The sequence below is a fragment of the Rutilus rutilus genome (assembly GCF_951802725.1).
Source record: "Rutilus rutilus genome assembly, chromosome: 21".
Lineage (NCBI taxonomy): Eukaryota > Metazoa > Chordata > Actinopteri > Cypriniformes > Leuciscidae > Rutilus > Rutilus rutilus.
The window spans coordinates 30,056,320-30,076,615 of NC_140226.1; the positions used below are offsets into that span (position 1 = coordinate 30,056,320).

Here is a 20,296-nt window from a genome sequence, read left to right on the forward strand (position 1 = left end):
TTTCGCTAGTGTGACTGCACCATAACTCTATGCTAATGCTATTTTATTTTAAAAATATATGAAGTATCCTTTAAGTAGATAGAAACAATCACTGTAAAAAAAAAAAGCTGTTTCAACCTAAAAACGTAAGTGTTTGTGCTGCCTTAAAATTGTAAGTTAAGTCAACTCAAATATCCAAGTTGTAACTAGTACAACTTCACATTTCAAGTTGACTAAACTTAAAATTTTAAGGCAGCACGAACACTTACTTAAGTTTACAGTATGATTAGTAATTAAAACCTCAGAGAGATTAAAGGGGAACTTGGCAACTCTAGCTATTTCTTCGCTGATTTTCACTTTTGTTGTCGCATGTTTTCTCAACGAGCTCCCCCTACAGCTGTGGGGCGTATATTTCACAACACTGTCGTAATGCGGCACCCTCCTCCCCCTTTCTACCGCTGCTCATGTGCATTTGTTATTATCGGAGCTGGCCAACTTTATCGTGTGGTAAAACCAAGGTGGGAAATACATCACAGTATCATATGGCGTGTGTGTTTATGTCGAATTGCCGTAAAGCAGTTTGTGTTTCTCGCTTCCCATTTCCAACTTACCGGGACGTTAGTCCCCATGTTGCAAGGTTGGTTTTCCGCCTGCACGCAAGGGGGAGCGAGGAAAGTCTCCATTTTCACCAGAACAGGTTATTTAACCATCCACATTATTTCTAAACGGTTTTATTAAGTTGAAATAGTTGCCAAGTTCCCCTTTAAAAGTACTATGCTATTACTAGGCAATGCATGAGTCAAACTCCACTCCTGGAGGGCCACGGTCCAACCAGCTCCAAAACACCTGCCTGGAAGCTTCTAGTAATCCTGAGGACCTTTATTAGCTGGTTCAGGTGTGTTTGGGTTGGGACTAAACTATGCGTTTGACAACCATGTTCGACACCCATGACCCCCACCGTCCCATGGCACCAAGACAGTATAGTACTAGAGAAACGAGTGCAAGCGGGACAACAAGCGAGAGTAACACATGGAGAAAGACTGAAAATACAGTACAGACTCATTCAGTTCATTTTCTGTTCGAACCCACATCTGAAACTGAAAAACAGATGGAGAACAGTAGGAACGGATGGGGCAAGAGATCAGAGGAGAGTCCATTCTGCACCACTTCAGCATGCCGAATTCCCTCCTCCTCCAAAAGGGTGAGAAAGACAGATCTTACTAGGAAGAGGTCTCTTGAGGCAGGCGCTGAGAGTCGCAGCCAGGCCTTCGGGCTCTGGAAGTCTCTCCAGTCAGTCACACAACTCATAGCACAGAGGCTTCACCACCAACACAACATTACAGGCCTCTTACACAGCATTACAGCACATCGTATTATCCCGCTCAACTCTCTTCATTAGCCCAATTGGATCCTGGGATTTCCATTTGTAAATGGGGAGCTTTTTAGATTAGCCGGTGTCTGCCCATTATGAAACATTTTCCCAATGTTCCCCCAATGCTGCGATTAGCTCCTGTCTGTCAGGGTGGAAATGTAAACTTTTCAGAACGTGATTCATCCGTTTAAGCCCTTCACAAATATTTTCCACAAGAAATGATGAAAAAGTGTCAACCAAGCAATCCCTGATTAAATGTTTGTTGCAATATGAATTGTAAACCAATGAAACTACAGTACGTAGAAACCTTCTAAGTTAATCCATTGATTGACCATCAACATGGCTGTAATGAACAAGCTGGAATTGGTATTTTATTAAAACAAGCTGTTTGGATCCAAACACGATTTAATATTCGGAGAGTTTAAAAGAATAGTTCACCCAAAAATGATCACTCAATTTTTAAATGTTATTTTCACTTCTCATATTCAAACTACCACTTGTTATTCAGAGAAACTGCACTCAGTCCATTACAAAAAGTTATTGTATGTCTTAAGATTTACAGCATTCATGTTGTATACTACCTTTAGACCAGCATATCTACACCAGGCATGATCGTTGTCATATTGCACTGCAACAGCTTGAGATTTTCAACTCTGAACACGTCAAAGAGAACGTTCCAAAACCATTTGTACACGTTTGTTGGGAAGTAGAGAAAGCATGTGGAGTTTGTCAGAAATAGAATGAGGCATCTGTCTGTGTCTCGTCGCATCCTCGACCAGTAAATTAGAGAAAACGTACTTGATATTGCAGCTATGAATATCGTTTCTCTTTCTCAGTGGATGGTGGCTGTTCCTCTTCCTCAGGCATGCATTCACAGCCACAGATGCAAGCACGTTCAGGCAGCAAATTATGAAAATGTGGCTCTGTGTCCTCAATGGCGTCGCACTCCTTTAATGTGGCACAAAATTAGAACCGGAGGGAGAAGGAAGACAGGTCCGTTTAATTGGAAACACTGCTCTGGGCACACACACACAAACACACATCATCTCACTTAGAGCAACTCATCACATGAAAGGTAAGATATCATCTCACCCTTTCTGAGGGTTTTTTTTTTTTTTTTTTACAATGAGACATATTTTTTCAGAGCCTGCAAGGCATTCATAAAGGTGTTTAATTTGTGAGTTTACCTCACCATTATTTAAATAGACCTATACAAGTATCAGAAAATTAGGCTATTCTTATGTTAAGCTGCAAAGCTAAGGATCTTTTATGAAATGGCTGTTGGTCATAGTATCTTTAGTATCTTTTGATATTCCAAAAGGATCACAGTGGTCTTATCACAGTGTGGCCTGTTGCTCAGTTGTACAAATGATTGAATGCAGACAGATATTTTATAAGCTGGTCTTAAACTGTATGCATGAGTGATATAAGTTACAGCTACGGTCCAGACTGCCCGCAAAAGTTGCCCAAATCCGATTTTTTTTTTTTTTTGCTTGAATCTGTTTTTTACATAACAGTAAGAACAGCACAAGGCACATGGAATCTGATCTTTTCGATTCTGATTTGGGCCACTTACGTACATGGTCATATATCAGATACAGGTCTGAAGTTTTGCAATGAGACCTCAATCTGAACGGTCATTCATCACAATTCTGCGCTGATGGGAGTCACTACACAGATTTTACATACTGGTGGTTAGGTCACTCAGTGAATATGGAAGACGGCAGTGAAGTTAGTCAGTGGAGGGACGGTGAGCTGTTATACTCATAAGTATATATCACTCATAATTTACACAGCTCTATATACAAGCAAAACTTTGTCTGCTTCCTCCCTCCTTCCTTATCGCCTGCACAACAAATTCACTGGCTTCAGCGGCACATCACCTTATAAATGAACGCTTAAACACTTACTAACTTCTATGTTTACTTAAATATGACAGCATGCTGCATGCCATCTTTGTTATTGTTCTTTTACGCATGCGGGAAGGTTTGGGAACGAGACCAGTTCACACTCGAATCTGACATTCCACATTTAGAAAATTATCTGTACAGCCAAAAAAAGAAAAAAGAAAAGAAAGAAGAAAGAAAGAAATCGTTTGGCAGCTCGTCTTGTTACTAAGATGTTTAAATAAGGTCTTTTTTGGTATTATTGTATACAGAGCTGTTCAACTGTGTTTCTTGAGGGCTAATGTCCTGTAGACTTTAGCTCCAACTCTAATCAAACACACCTGATCAATGTCTTAAGGATTACTAGAGAAATACAAGCAGGTAAGATTGATCAGGGTTGGAAGGAAACTCTGCAGGACAATGGCCTTTCAGGTGTTGAAGAACTCTGGTCTATCATTTGTTCCCAGGGAGAAAGACCTCTAGTACCATTAAACAACTTCTGTCCTGTACCCTAAAAAAATCTAAGTTATTGGCCTTTCCTAAACTACAGAGCTGGTGGGAGCAACTTACGGTGGAGAGTGAATTGATAAATGAATAAAAACAAGATATACCTTGGTTCAATCCTCTACACTAAGAATATTTGGGAGTCTTTTGGGAGTTAATTTGGTTGAATGCAGTTGTCACTCCTGGAAATGACCAAAGTCTACATGTTCAGAATAAGATTAAGTGTTCAGGTATCCACAGGCTTTCAAACACACTCACATACAGTACACACATTGCCTACACTGAAATCATCAAAGGGACCCAACCTACTGTCTAGAAGCACTCTAGCCGGTGGATACAATTCATCTATTGATTCAATGGCTCCTCCATGGCCTCATTCCTATCAGGGCTTTCCAAAGACACCGGGAACAACACAGACATGAGCTGCTCAGTGTCACCCCCAGTACAGCAGCCCATAGTTTTCATCTCTTCCCCCTCAACCAGCTTCCAAAGCCCACCCCAGACAGTCAACCACAGCTATTTGGGTCCAAGGCCAGGGATTAAACACAGGTTCAAGAATCAATCCAGAGAAATGGAGACAATCTCTGCCTCAGCCTAATCCCTCTCATATCTCGTTCCATTGTTCAGAGGTTTAATGAAGAAAGATATGAGGATATGGAGAAGGCAGACTTTAGGAAGAGGGATGATAGTGAGGCAGATGACAGGTCTTTGGGGATTGTTTGTAGGGTCAAAAACAGAAGGGTTATATTGGAGCGCAGTGAGAAGATAAGGGCCAGGCAGCATCTCTAACAGTGGGTTTTCTTCTGGCAGAAAGAGATTCAGTACAGTTTCTGAGATCTTTGGTCGAGTTACGTCAGGAGAGGGATGTCCAGTCCTGCACCTGAACGGCCACCTTCCTCCAACCCCACATCTAAACTGACAAATCAATGTCTTCAGGATTTTTATAAACTTCCAGGCAGATGTTTTAGAGCAGGTTGGAGCTAAACCCTGCAGGAAGGTGGCTCTACTGGAGCAGAACTGGACAACCTTGGTACCTTCATCCACAAATTCATACGCAGTCATTGACTGACTGGGCAGGAAGACAGTGGCCTTCGGTTACAGACACAAGAAAAGCATGTCTAAACAGAGAGCGATCTGCCACACTGGACAAGTTTCATTTCTCCCAGTCTGAAATGTGACACATGCATTATAGCCAATTCCACATATTGTGTCTCCATCCTCCTCCACTGTCCTCCATCCCTTCCTTTCACTCCCTCAGCAGGAGGAAGTAGAGGAGATTGGCCCCGCAGCTAAAGCCCCCTTTTCAGGCCCGCTGCTGGCGAGGTCTATCGGCAAAGCATAGGGAGCGGAGGTGTCGCTTCTGCTATGGCATTTCGGACAGTATCTACTTCTCTCCGGGTGCGGAGGAGAAAGGAGAAACAGACGGGGTATTATCAGAGAGGGATGAGAGCAGCGAAGGCATTTTTGTCTTTTTATTCCCCTCCTAAGCCTCGGGCTTTGCTCCCAATCCGATTGGTCGATACAGCCAGGGATGTAAATGAAATGCAAAGAGGAATAAGGCTGGCTTCCCATGTTATGTGTGTGTGTGTGTAACGGCACTGCTCTCTTTGGCTCCTTCTCAGAGTTTACCACTCATGGGCCTCTCTCTTACCTTCCCTTCTTTTGTCTCCAAGTCCCTGTGCTGCGATTTCATTTCTGTCTTGTCAGTGTCCATTCGCCTCTTTCTAGCTCTTCCCGTCTAACTCTGTCCTATCGTGCCATGTACACCATCCTATGTACTTATTACTTCTCGCTTGCTTGTCTTTGCTCCCTCTCCCTGGCTGGGTTCTCAGCTCTTATCTGCTCAGGCACCCCACATTCCAGTGTTGCTGTGGCTCCCTGCCTGCATCCACGGTCACGGCGATTCCATGGGTTCACACAATCCCTCAGATGAGAGAGAGGCAAAAAACAGGGACGGAGAGGGACTGAGAGAAAGCAGCTCAGTGGAAGAAGAGATGAATGTACATGAGAAAGGGAAATGTTATATATATTGTGATAAGGTGTGGCTGACATCCTGAACTCAGGATGAAACCATTCTTCAGGAATCCAAAACCAGCCGATTGTCGCTGCCCTCCCCTTAATAACGCATATCATCGTTTCTGTAAAGGTTTCGTCTTTTACACTGGTCATCAAGTGCCGACAACACAGAATCAAATTTTGTTTATCTTACAAAGTAAACAAAAACGCAATCAGAATGTAGAGTTCAATAATCGTGTAGAATCAAATAATAGTTGGCGGACTCCCTAGGGGACTGTTGAAGACCTCTGCATTAAAGAGAATTAGAACTGTTTTGGAAAATGATGGGGTAGAGGCAGAGCAGGAAAAAAAGAGACAGGGAAAAGGATGCTGCATTTTCAAATCTGTTTCAGATTAATGGGTCATTCTTAATCTCTTATGGTTGTGCCCACCCTCCCTCAATCTCAATCTCAGACCTTTGTGATCCTAAAGTGAGAGAGAGACATGCCTGACAGCAGGGGGCAAAGAATAATTACTCAAAAAGAGAAGAGAGGGAAAGATTGATAGAGGTGGGATTTGAGGTTCAGCACACCTTTGATCATCAACTCAATGGATATTAACATATTGAAAGTGTGACATTTTATTACAAAAGAGACACACACACACACACAAATATAGCAAGTTCCACTTCAGATTCAGTTCAGAAGTTTGAGTCCCTTACATTCACTGTGGAAATTCTCCTCATGTAGGACAGAAATTGGCTAAGGTTAACAATAACAATGAAATAACAACAGCCATATTCTATGGAAAACAATTGTTCTTGGGTGTTTGACTTTAGCATGTTGAGGAAATATAATTAATCCCTGATTTTTGTAAAACTGACCAATAAATCATATTGCTAATGAAATTAAACTAAATGAATGTTACAATGATAGCTCATACCCTACAATATAAAAGATCTTAACTCTGACATATTGACCCATTTTAGCATTTTGAGTTCATTTTACTGTGAGATGAATCTCAGTGTTTGTAAAATACACATTAAACATGGTCTATGTATTTTCTCTTTATGGCTCTTTATATTTATAACCCTCCCTCTTACCTTCTTGTGCTATCTACACCTATGTGTCGTAGGTGTTTTCAGTGTTTTGAAGGCTCTCTGAGTTGTTTCAGACAATTTCTGTCACTTCCTGTGTCAACCCTTCCGTCTGTCTCTGAGTTTGTCCCGCTCTTTCCTGAGGTGCGTGATGATGGAGCGGATGGCTTTGCTCTGGGGATCGGTGGGTTCTCTCTGAAGGTAACGGCTGAAGTGGCGGATGCTGCGACTCAGGAGGGAATCCAGATCGTAACCTCTGCCCCCTGATTGGAGAAGACGTTCTGCGGCAAGAGCCAGGTTCTTATCCCAATTCGCTGGGTAGTCTACCTGGGCATCCACTATTTGACAATACAGCTGTTAATAAAAAAATACCACAAAGATTTCAATTAATTTAACTTAAAGAGAATGTCGTCTATAATTTATGTTAACTGCTGACTCAATGTTGTATTTTAAAAACCTTTTAATATATTATATTATATATTTGTAAAAGATTTAAAAGGTTATTTGCATAAGACTTAAAAGATTTTTAAAACACAACATTGAATCAACGGTTAACATTAATTATAGAAAACATTTAATCACGATTTAAAAAACTGCATTTAGCCTACAAATAATCTCACGTGACATGAGACACATGTTCATTTCCTGAAGGTAATAGCAGAGCTTGCAAGGTAGTAGCAAATGAAAAGTGTTAAAGGTTTTAGGTAAGCTTAGGTTTTAGGTTTTGAATCTGTGTATAATGCTGCATTAGTGCTGCTTTGCTGCTGTGATGATGCTCAGTGTGCATCGTTTTCTGACATTAAAACATGAAAAAATTCAACATGCACATTTCTATTGGGTGAATTTTGGATGGTGAACATTCTATCAAAGTGTGCCAAATGGAGACTTTCAATCTTCAAACTTAATGTTCTTATTCAAATTAAATGCACACCTAACTGAAATAATCAACAACAACAAAAAAAAAAAGAGTAAACCAAACTAAATGCAATTACAAAAACCTGTTAAAGTCATAAAAAATGCAAGATTTTTCTTTCAAATTGTGATGTACACCCAAATAAATCTATGGAAGCTTGTTTCCTCCACAGAATAAAATAAAAATAAAAAGGTAATTGTGAATATGTTATATCACAATTCTAACTTTTCCTCATCACAATTCTCAAAAAGAGTTTTCATCTCGAAACTCTGACTTTTTTCTCAGAATTGTGTGATATAAACGATTGCGAGAGTTATAAAGTCAGAATTGTGTGATATATTTTTCCTCAGAATTTGATTTGATAACTCACAATTGTGACTTTATATCTCACAATTCTGAGAAAAGAAGTAAGAATTGTAGGACATAAACTTGAAATTGTGGGGAAAAATTTCAGAATTGTGAGACAAGTCAATTACCTTTTTTATTTTTTATTCAGTGACAGAAACAAGCATCCATATAAAACAGATTATCAAAGAAGAAAACATTTGTTGCTTGGTTTTATGTATCGGTTGTTGATTGGATTTTGAGATATGGGGCTATCAAAAATAGAGGAAGATGAACTTAAGCTCGCAGGGGCAGGGTTTAAATGAATAAAAAAAATTGGAGAAGTCCTACATACGTCACCAGAGTCATTTTCACTGGAAGGTCCAGTCATGACATTTTGATTAAACATTACAAGGTCAAAAAAGTAAAGAAAAAAATAAGTTCACTATAACATGCATTTAGAAAAGGATAAGGGTAATAAGGATTTCATTTCATGCCGACTTTAAGAAGAAAAAGTTGAATACTGAGACATATATATAGCGCTGTTTTGCAAGCACTGTAATTCCAAAAATGTATGATGTAATTTCCTACTCACATAGTAAGATAGCTCATAGAGACGGGCCTGCTGTCCTCTTTCCATGTTCTCAGCCAGGTCAAATAGGAAGAAGGCTGTCTTCATCCTAAAAAGTAAAAGCACCTAAGTATAAACATGTAGCTATATATGAAGGTCTTGTGCCACTAAAGCACAAGACCGAACAATGAAGCTCACAGTGATGAGGGCAGTATTACCTGGCCTGCCACATCTCCTCATTGGCAACTCTCTCCCAGGAGCCAGGGTGGAAGCTGATAGGGTGGAATAAAACAAAATCTATGTAATGTCATTTGATTTGCTATTTAGGGTGTGTTCACACTTGGCATGTTTGGTTGGATTAAAACTAACCCTGGTGCGATTGCTCTGTTAGTGTGGTTCATTTGAATAACTGCCATCCGAACCCTGGTGCACCAAACAAGCGGACAGAGACGAGACCGCTGAAAAGATGGGTCTCGGTCCGCTTCCAAACCAACTCTGGTGCGGTTCAAATGAAATATGAACGCAACATGGACCAAATACATGTAAACGAACCAAAAATGAAACATGATGTCACAAGATGTGACCCTAAAAAGGACAGAATGCTCAGTACAGGCGTCAGAACCGCGTCTCCACGCAGCAGATCTTTGTTTGTGTGTGACGGAGGGATTCCTGCCACTGTTTTGACTCCTTTACACATTTTATAAGCTCTTCACGAGTTCTCAGCTGGTCAAAATCCCATCACATGTAGGCTACGCACACACAGCGAGCGCATTTAGCCCAGCACACAGCATTGTTTTGGATGTTCGGTAAGAAATATATACATAATAAAATCCGACCAGTCAGGTTGTGAACATATCCATATGCATTTAGGTTTGGTGTTAAAAATGGCAATGTGAACGCCAAGCGGACCAGAACTAAATGTTTTTGGGTTATTTTGTTCTGAACCAAGCGAACCGAACTACAAGTGTGAACACACCCTAAGTTAATCTTCTGGATATTACGTCAAAGCTTCCTCTATGTGATCCTTTCATAAAATAACAAGTTGATGAAGAGTAAAGAATGAAATCATTTTGTAAGCATTATTACTTTTTATGTATATTCAGATGGCATCAAAGCAGTCTTGTCGAGTACAGACTTGAAATACAAGCCAATAATCCAGCGAATCATATTCTGCATATCTTCAAACCGTACAACAGCTGATCTTCAACCTCGCCTGTCTTTGGAAGCTCTCTCTCTCTCTGTCTCTCTGGTGAACGACCCATATATTTCTGCATTTCTTCCTTTCCACTACATCGCTCATAAACGTGCGGCCTCTCCTTCAAAGGAATATTTTAGCGTGTGACTTCCCCGCTAATATTTGGCTGGCAGGCAGGGATGGACACGCTTGTAGTGGGTGAGAGGAGAGTAATGTCACACCATTCAACCCCGATTAACTTGCTGAATACCAGCCGGCTGCAGAGAGCCTCAGTGCTGGAGACTAGAACTAATTTCACTTTATACACAGATATTGACACGCCGCAGTTTAGAAAGTCATTAGGGTGGGGTCAGCGGACTAATAACGACTTTGAAGCTGGAAACGAAGGCTGTCTGCACAGCATGGAGTCAGAGCAGTGTTTAAGTACACTTTAATATCGGTGAGGACCGAAAACACTTCAGTGGAGATGCATGAGGGGTGAGGATAATGCTGGGGCGCACCTGGTAATGATGCTCAGACTAGTGATGAACCTGACGGTAAATTGACTAGTATCATTTCAAACGTTTATTTACATATGCATTTATTCATTGGGCACATGCTTCGTTTTATCGGTATGTGTGTACCCTTGGAATCGAACCCATAACCTAAGCAATTCTAGCCACAGGCTATACCAGTTCTCTACAGTATACTGCCCTAAAAAGGCAACAAGCTGAGCTGACATTGTTAAGAAACATTGATTCAAAGTTTTGGAGCTGAATTTTTATCAACCTATTTTTGTCCTTTTTTTTTTACAAAATCAGAGCCATCTTGCCTATATAGGGAACTACATAGTAGTTATTCTCTCCATTATCATAACGTTTCTATTCTATGGTTAAAAACAACTGGAGCATGGACTTTTAAAGTATCAAAAAGTACTAATAGCTATGTTTTTTGGACATGCACCATGGAAGTACCAACCTTATGTATCATGTGAATGCTATGGTACATGAAAAAAGTATCATGGTATATATTATCAAGCCAGGCTGGAAACACGTGACTCTGCCTACATTTCTGCTAAACCTAGAATACGACGCTCCAAGTAAATTTTGTGGTGACTCGTTTGCAAGAGGCGCTATAAGCCATATAATTCTTTTCTCCATTGCAGATGACATTTTTATTTATTTTTTTTACCCTAGTGTCTGTGGGTACATTTTGGCAAAATGACATTGCGACGCTTGTAGCATGTTTTACGACACTTTCAGTGTGAAATGTCCAGTGACTGGCACTAAACAGCTTGTTCAATTTTCTCTGACTGTTTTATTATGTTGGTTGTTGTACGTATCATGGCAGTTCGGAAATGAAATGCCCAGGTGAGTGGTGCTAAACGGTTAATGCTGTATCATGTGAGCTACTGAGCAAGTTTACTCATCAGAAAAGCCATATATGGAGCTGGTTATGTGATGCAAATGTCAAAATGTATTAGTTTACAAATCATGCACTATGGTAAAAGTGTTTTGAGGTCATGACATAGTATTGTGCAAGGAACTGTAGAAATTTAACTCTTAATTGATCAATAATCTGCTCCTTTAATCATAATTAGTTTGAAACTGAATCAGATTTGTTGGCATTTTACTGCATCTAGTGTTTCTAGTGCATCTAGAAACATTTCAATCTACATATTAACAGAACATATTATGGCCTACAAGGTCATAAAGTCATTCCCTAGTTAACCACAAACAAAAATGACGTGCTACCTGTCATGTGGCTGGCTCCAGTTGTAAAGGTCAAGTGTTTTTTGGGCCCATTTTTCAGGGTCAAAAGGGGTCTTGACAGGTACCAACTGCTCACAGACGCCCCAGGGCCAACGAGAGAAACTCCTCTCCCAGCTGGGGTCACCCTCGGTTAGACCGATGCATACAAACACAGGCCTGCTGTAGACAAACCCAGAGCAAAGACTGACCATCAGTCATAACAACATGGCATCGCTCTGAGTGCAGAGTTTTAATGAGTGGGTAAAACTTCATAATAATGTTCATTAGTAAAACACATGTTATTACATGATATAATGCTTTACTGATCTATGTACATTCAAATAATGACCTACTGATCTACAGTTAATGCACATTCAAATCGCAAATGAAGTTGTGATATATATTCATTATTAAAGGTACATAAACCAAAGATCTCTTTATGTGGTATATAATGAACAGTAACATTGCTTGTTGTTGTTATAATGTTAGCAATTAACTTATTATTAAAAAATTGCTGCTATAGAGTGTTTGGTAATACTGTATTTTACAGTGTCCTTGTTACACATTATATGTAGTTACAATAGAAATAACTATAAATTATGCATAATTTCATGCAACTAACCCTAAACCAAAACCTAATCCTAACCCTATAGTAAGTAGACATAATTAATATTACTCTTTAACACGGACACCTTAAAATAAATATTAAGAGTGTTTATATAAAGAGTGTTTGTAAAGAGTTAAATAAAGAGTGTTTGGCTGCTGTTTGTTACCGAGCAACATGTTTAATGGCAATGAAAACTAAAATAAATTGGTAAATTAATCTATACTTTCATTCTCCGCATAATCCAGCCTAGATGAAAAAAAAAAAAAAAAAAATAGATGAAAAAGATGCTATAGAAACAGGTACTATTACATGTAATATTATAAAAATTGAAGTATTTAGAAGTAGATTGGGAAACTGAGTATTTTGTTAGAGCCATTGCAGATCTTGAATCATGGGATACACCTGGCAACTGTCTCTCTTAACAAAACAAGCAGGTTGCTGCTTGTTTTTCTCAAGTATTTATTACTTATTCTCTCCGTTCTGCTTCCCAGGGAAATGATTGTCGTGTTTATTGCCCCCCTCTCAGAGGCCGGGAGCTTTACCAAGGAAATACTGCCGTCTGGTGGAGGGAGGCAGAACAGATTGTGCGTTTGCTTTGCTCTTCCAGAGATAAGGGCTAATAGAAGATGTGTAATTGGTTTGCTAAACTGTAGTGCATTCAGCAAATAGTAAAAATATACACAAATTACAATTTAAATGAGAAAGTCAGTGGATATATACATTGAGGGCCTTTGAATGTGAACATAGACCAATGTGTGTTAATCTTACTGCATATTGTGCTTGAGAAACTGCTCAATGCTGAACGTTTTCTTTTCTATGGTGTTGACCGGATCCCACCAGCGGCCAGGAAACGTGACTCCAGGCAAGTGCTTCTGGAGTTTTGCCACATACCAGCTATACGTCATCATCTGCGTAATATAATGACAGTTTTTACAAGTTTACAATTGAAAAACAGTGATAGAGTATTATATATATGGCTGAAATAAATGAGACATGCTGGATTACGGACCTCCTGGTCAACAAGGCTGAGGTCGGGCCGGAGACCCTGGCAGTAGTGGAGGTAGCGAAGCGTGTTTCCCGGGAGATCGCCACGAGTCAGAACCAACGAGCCCTCCGGAAATGACATCACAACTTCACGAGCAAACCTGTCCACGACGTCATTACCGCTCTGATCACACTCTCTGTCCACACACACACACACACACAGACAGAAAAAAACACTTTGAGAATACCTAGTATAAAATGTAGCATGAAAACACTGTGTTCAATGTTGTAGTCGGTGGTTAAATTGCGTGACAACGGCATTTTGTATAATGTATAATTATCTATATACAGCAGAGTTTTTTATGCCAAACTCTTTGATGCCAAGGACTCTGAATCAGAGTTATTATTATTACCAAAAAAATGTAATTATTATTTAAAAAAAAAAATTAATAATATAAATAAAATAAAAAATAAAATTACTGTTAAAAAACATTTTTGCTAATTGAAAAAGATGAAATAAAATAAAACAAATATTTGCGAGAAAAACTTTGCAAAAATGTAAAACTAAAATAAATGGAAATAAATAAAAATAAATGACTGCTAAGTAGTGATATTTAAAAAATAAAAATGACAAAAACACAATAAAATTACTAAAAATTAAAACAAAAAATAAATAAATAAAAATAATATATATATAAAATAATATTTTTTAAAAGCCGATTCAAATATGAATAAAAACTATAAATGATATTGCCCCAAATATGATCCTCTTAAGAGAAGCTCTTCCTACAATATAAATCTAAATATTTTCATGTATGTATTAATATTATATAAATATGAATTGCTTTACATAACACATTTTAATGAAATATTGCAAAGACGACAAAATTACATATTGCTTTATAAATTAAACAATTGCCTTTTATATTGTTATTGCAAACTAAAGCAAATTGTTAAAATATTATCTTAAATATATTTGATCAATATTTTAGGTGAACATTTCTACCTAAAAATACCACCTAGCAACCCCCTTTTGTTTATTTATTCATTTATACATTGTTGCACATGAATAAATATGATTAAATACTGTTCTTTTGAGAACAAATTTTAGAGGGGAAAACATACCTGGACTTTTTATTTGTTTATTCTTCATAGAAAATATGTGTATATGGTAAACAAAAGGGTTTACATAAGTAAGTGTTGCTCTTTTATGTGTGATTGTGGAGTTGTGTCATAGTGCACGAGAGTCACCAGCAGATTTGAGTAATGACTGAACCTCCGAAATCCCAATTTTGGCTACTAATGCCTGTTTGTTAAAGTCTTCAGTAAAACAAAGTTTGTTGTAGAACATTTAGGAAATTTGCAAGCTGAAAGTGATCTGAAAGTGATTTGTGTAAAAGTACATGCACATTTATTCACAAATGCTTCAACCACATCAGCAGTGATGTTTACTCTGAAGAGTTTGCACAAAAGTGTAAGGATCCATGACATTCTCTTTCTTCCAGCTGTTCTGAAGTCAGTTCCTGTGTTTCTCTGTGAGCAGTGATGAGGTGGAACATCTCTCGGCTGTAATCAGTCTTGGACAGGTGTGATGAGCGCTGACAAGAGCGTCAGTCTCAACACTGATCAAAGCGCCAGTTTGTGTCAGCGATGTACCAAACCTCACCGCTCTAATCTACATGACTGCCGTGGCTAGGATGTCTAATCAAGCACAGAACTCGGCTGCTTTAATCTGCATGACTAGCGTGGCCAGGACGGCTAATCAAGCATAGAGTCAAAGCTGCAGAAGAGTGCAAGAGAGCTTTTGCTTTGATGTGTGTTGAAGCATGGAGGAAATGAGGAATTCAGAGAGTGACTGCCATGGTCTGGATGATCGACCACAAATATACCAAAAACTCAAAGGTTCAGTGAGTCTGAGATGTTGCAAAATAATGCAGTACTGCACATTGATAGGCCCACTGCGAAATAATCAGTATTTAGACAGCAAATACTACGTGATATCTACATTTGTTTGGATTTTCTAGATCTACGATTACAAAAATTGATATTTATGCTTTTTTATTTTCTGCACTGATTATGGGGAGAAGTCATGGCTGAATTCAATAGATGGAATGGACATGAATATTATAAGTAAGGGCTAATGGCAGGTGGTCAATATCACAAAAACTTTTTAAAAAGAGACAATACAAGAAATTATATATTAAACAGCTCTATAATGTAGGAAACCAAACAATTATACAAAATATTTGAACTGATATTTTAGCCTTTTGATGATATTCAATATCATAACTGTCTCTCAAGCTCACAAAGGCAGCATTTATTTGACCAAAAATACAGTAAAAAGTGTAATATTGCAAAATATTTTAAAAAACTGTTTTGTATTTTAATATATTTTAAGATTTATTCCTGTGATCAAAGCTGAGTTTTCAGCATCATTACTCCAGTCTTCAGTCACATGATCCTTCAGAAATCATTCTAATCTGCTGATTTTGCTGTGCAAGAAACATATTATCATCTTCAATGTTCAAAACAGTCGTGCTGCTTAATATTTTTGTGGAAACCCTGATACATTTTGTTCAGGATTTATTTCAAATAGAAATCTATCATAACATTATAGATGCCATTGCCTAGCCATATTTATTTACCTAGACATACACAAAACGGGGACTTTCTAAAAACACATTTAAATGAGGACAAAAGCGAATTATCAGAAACCCTCCCGTCTGAACACTTTCACGCATGGAATCTCTTACTGTTGTGCTGTTCAACAAATCAGTATGAAAAAAATTTCTAAAAAAGATTAAGACTTTTGCGACCTTAAATTTTGAAAGGTAAATAAAATATAGATTATTAGCTATAATAGATTTATAGCGTCCACTGGCACCCTGTGTAAGTGGCTGTGTGTGAACGGTTCACCTGTGGTTTGAGCTGATCATGTGTGTGAACGGTTCACCTGTGGTTTGAGCTGATCATGTGTGTGTGAACGGTTCACCTGTGGTTTGAGCTGATCATGTGTGTGAACGGTTCACCTGTGGTTTGAGCTGATCATGTGTGTGAACGGTTCACCTGTGGTTTGAGCTGATCATGTGTGTGAACGGTTCACCTGTGGTTTGAGCTGATCATGTGTGTGAACGGTTCACCTGTGGTTTGAGCTGATCATGTGTGAGATGAGGCCTGCAGTGAGTATCCAGGCTCCTGTGTTCCACACCGTCCCCCGACTCAGACGCCCGTTCAGCCAACACACAGCCCAGCTCAGACCCAGACCAGCCAGAACACACACCCCAGCATCAGCCTGCAGCCAGAAGCGCTCCACCTACATACACACATGCAGTATATACACTGAAGTGAAATATCTTACATTATAGAATTATACTTGTTAGAACTGTGTCTGAAACTTTAACTCACCACTCCCAGAAGAAGAGGCTTCTCAATGTTCAGGTTTGCTCTCCAGGCAAAGAACACAGAGTAGATGCTCACCATGGTGACAATCAACCAGACAAAAGCACAGTGCAGTCTGGGGACCACATACAGTAAAAAAAAAAAAAAAAAAGAAATTATGACTTTTATGAATACATTGAAACTACATTTGATATACAATATGACAGAAAAACTATTGGTATGTATATTAGTCAGTTGCCTGGGAGTTTTAAAGGTATAGTTCACCCAAAAATGAAAATTATGTCATTATTTACTCGCCCTGAAGTCGTTTCTTCTGCTGAACACAACATGAGGGTGAGTAAATGATGAAAGAATTTTCATTTTTGGGTGAACTATCCCATTAAGTAATATCAGATGAACATAATTGCTTGTGTACTGAATATCAGAATGAATGTGATATTGATACTGCTTTCATTCAGTTCTTCTTGTTCTTCTATAAACAAGAAGATAATATCTAGTAATGAACATTTATGTTTAGCTAATTTGTTGCTTTTAGCCATGCCGACATGTTTAAAGGGATAGTTCACCCAAAAATGGAAAAAAAAAAGTCATTAATTACTCATTTTTGAAACACAAATGAAGATGTTTTAAATGAAATCTGAGATTTCTGTCCCTCCATTGACTGCTACGCAACTACCACTTTGTCGCTACCATATCTGATGTGTGAGTTGATGAATAATATGTGAATAAAAGCCTAAATTCAATCTGTTCATCATATAAAGTTATCGAGTCTCTTAAGAAAATTTGGACTAAACCGCTCAATACGTATGGATTAGTTTTTCCATCTTTTTATGAACTTTTTATGTAGCTGTCAATGGAGGGATAGAAATCTCACAGATTTGATCAAAAAGATCTTCATTTGTGTTCCGAAGATTAACGAAAGTCTTACGGGTCTGAAACGACATGATGGTGAGTAATAAATGACAGAATTTTCATTTTTGAGTGAACTATCCCTTTAATGAAAGAACTAAATCTAGTCAAAATAGTAAAACTAAATTAATGTCAGAATAATAATGTAATAATTTATTTGTATGTAACTATAATTGTACAAAATTATAATTGTATTTTACAGCCATAATTACCTTTACAAACACTAAAACTTTCAACACCACTTCTCCAATCTGATTACTGGACCAGAATTAGCCATTGTACAAAATACACTTTCAAAATGTTGGGGTCAGTAAGTTTTTTTTTTTTTTTTTTATTAATACTTTTATTCAGCAAGGATGCATTACATTGATCAAAAAGGACAGTGAAGACATTTATAATGGTATGTACTATAAATACTGTTCTTTTGAACTTTCTATTCCTGTCATTATCTATAATCTTAATAAAGGAAAAAATGGCAAAAAATAAATCTTTAAAAAAAATTATTAAAATATATACAATTATTTTAAATTGAAGAAATACTTCACAATATTACTGTTTTTACTGTATTATTGGTCAAATAAATGCAGCTTTCATGAGCATAAGACATTTGTTTCAAAAATATTTAAAAATTGAACCAACCCCAAACTTCTTGTTAAACATCTGTGCACTAGCAGCACCACATGGAGTTGCAAAAAAGATAAATTCAAACAGGTTTCCGACAAATTGGTAGCTCTGCCATTGGTTGAGCCAGAAGCGGAAATGTTGGACCGTTTAAAAAACCAAAGCGGCGTTTTGAAAGCTGCACACTGCCATAGTGTTTACCTTTACAGCAGTCTCTCCACATGAACTAAACTTCAGAATCAGATTGTGTGGCTTTTCTTCACTTCAATGGCATTAAGCATTCAACTGATGGTCAGATCTCATTCAGTTATGTCTTACCTGCTCCGGGAAGACAGCAAAATGCCTAGAACTGTCAGCGCTAGTACTGGGGAAGACAGATCATTCACACAGTGATTCCACTGAGCCCTGAGACACAAGAGACACACTTATCAATACACCCACTATGTCTTTGTGATGGACAGAGACTCAAACTCAAAGTGCTGTGAGTGAGTGAGAGTGTCTGAAAGTGTTTTTCAACATTAAGTGCAGTTTTGTGACAGCCTTCCCTTCTATCTGTATCCCAAACCCAGTCAATGGCCAATTTCCCCGCTGAAAGAGATAGTGCCTGTGCCTTAATACCCATCTCTCTCTGACAGCTTATTTAAGCGTCGTGTGAAAGCGTGCGTGTGTGTGAGAGAGAGAGAGAGAGAGTGTTTGAGCTCCTTATGGCAGGTTTATGCTGTGACATGCTTGTTGTGTTCCCCTCTCTCGTTCTCACCTGTCCATCATGCTATGTGGCAGCTGTGGGGGGTGATGGGAAACGGCTGATTGGTACTAGCGGGACATAAGCTAAGCTGTCTCTCTGGGGACACCCAAACGTTTGATGAGGGTGGGCTGAGGAGACGACCCGAGCCTCGCATGATGTCTTACACTAGCGTCATCAGAAGCGCTGTGAAAATCACTGATCATTTCAAAGCCAGTGCAACACGACAGATTTGTTATTCCTAGCAGGTTCAGCTTTGTTGTTTTAGAGGGAAGGCTATGGAAGGGGTATTAACAGAGTCATTAGTCTTTATTAAAGCTAACACTTAATATAACACAGAACAATTTTTTTCTTGGTTGATCATGAAAAGGTAAGGTAAATATGTCTATAAATTGTATAAAATAAGATTTACATTTGAAAATCTAATTTTGATTGCACAATTAATCACCAGTCAAGATGAACTAATTGTGAGTGTATTGATTACAACATTCCATTCCAACATTACTGATGTATAAAATAAGTTCAGATTGTTTAGTTCCATAAATTGTGTAGTTAAATAAAGAATAGGGGGTTGAAATTTATTTACAGTACATGCACTACCTTAATTTTATTGTGTACTTGCTCCAAAAAAAAGTTAAATATGGTAACCGCATGGGTTGAAGTTAGGCTTAGGGGTAGGTTCAGGGTTAACTAATACCCAGTTATTGTAATTACTATAATAAAGTCATAGTATCTTGGGGAACAAGACTGTAAAATAAAGTGCTACAGAATATGGTGAGCTGTTGCCTTGCACAAAATTAGTATTTTAATATAAAATTATAGTAATATTTTAGTATTAAATTACATTTCATAATTGCAGTTACAATATCAAGGGATATAATCAACAGTTATGTTGTATGCAATGTTGTCAAAATGATCCCGTTCACACAGATCTGCGAAAACAATTAAAAACACTGTATTATTCAATCCAGGCCAGTAGTTGGCGATGTTATGTTGCAAGAAGCACTACGTGCCTATAGACTAAACACGTAATACGCATGCGCATGACGTCACCGTTTTCACAAATTCGCGTTTTCAAAAGTTTACGTTTTCAGGCACCCAAAACGCCGTTGTCATGTAAATGAACAGCCTAAACTCATAAAAAGTTGACTGTTTTTAGGTGAAAATGTTGTGGTGTAAATGGCCCCTAAATGGTAACAACTGTATCATTGTAGTATTTGCATAGTGAATCACAACTTTTGTGTTGCTATTGTTGCATATATTTTTATACTGAGATATGTTTTGTTTTTTGGTCACTACATAATTCTCAAACTCATATTTCCTTATGGAAATTAAAATAAAATCATTCATCAAATCAATTTTGTTACACTCACCGTAACATATTTTGGAGGCTCAAATTTTCATCTGTTTTTGCCTGAAGCCAAAGAAATCCACATGTGGTGCATTAGTTTCAGAAAATAAACACAGCA

General features: G+C 38.1%; 1 protein-coding gene across 4 annotated transcripts in view; it reads right to left on the minus strand.

Moving 5' to 3' along the window:
• Positions 1–6,355: 6,355 nt before the first annotated feature.
• The window catches only part of tmem260 (transmembrane protein 260), a 51,864-nt gene continuing 37,923 nt past the window's right edge, over positions 6,356–20,296 (minus strand). For 3 of the 4 annotated variants that reach the window (XM_084393165.1, XM_084393166.1, XM_084393167.1), the window contains 10 exons: positions 20,201–20,241; positions 18,404–18,490; positions 16,562–16,670; positions 16,297–16,469; positions 13,182–13,353; positions 12,941–13,080; positions 11,569–11,745; positions 8,859–8,912; positions 8,665–8,749; positions 6,357–7,186 (listed from right to left, as the gene is read on the minus strand). In XM_084393165.1, coding sequence (XP_084249291.1) covers positions 6,932–7,186; positions 8,665–8,749; positions 8,859–8,912; positions 11,569–11,745; positions 12,941–13,080; positions 13,182–13,353; positions 16,297–16,469; positions 16,562–16,670; positions 18,404–18,490; positions 20,201–20,241 — 1,293 coding nt within the window. In that variant the 3' untranslated portion in view covers positions 6,357–6,931. Of the gene's footprint in view, positions 7,187–8,664; positions 8,750–8,858; positions 8,913–11,568; positions 11,746–12,940; positions 13,081–13,181; positions 13,354–16,296; positions 16,470–16,561; positions 16,671–18,403; positions 18,491–20,200; positions 20,242–20,296 lie in introns of all 4 variants that reach the window. The other variant, XM_084393164.1, reaches the window with a different exon arrangement.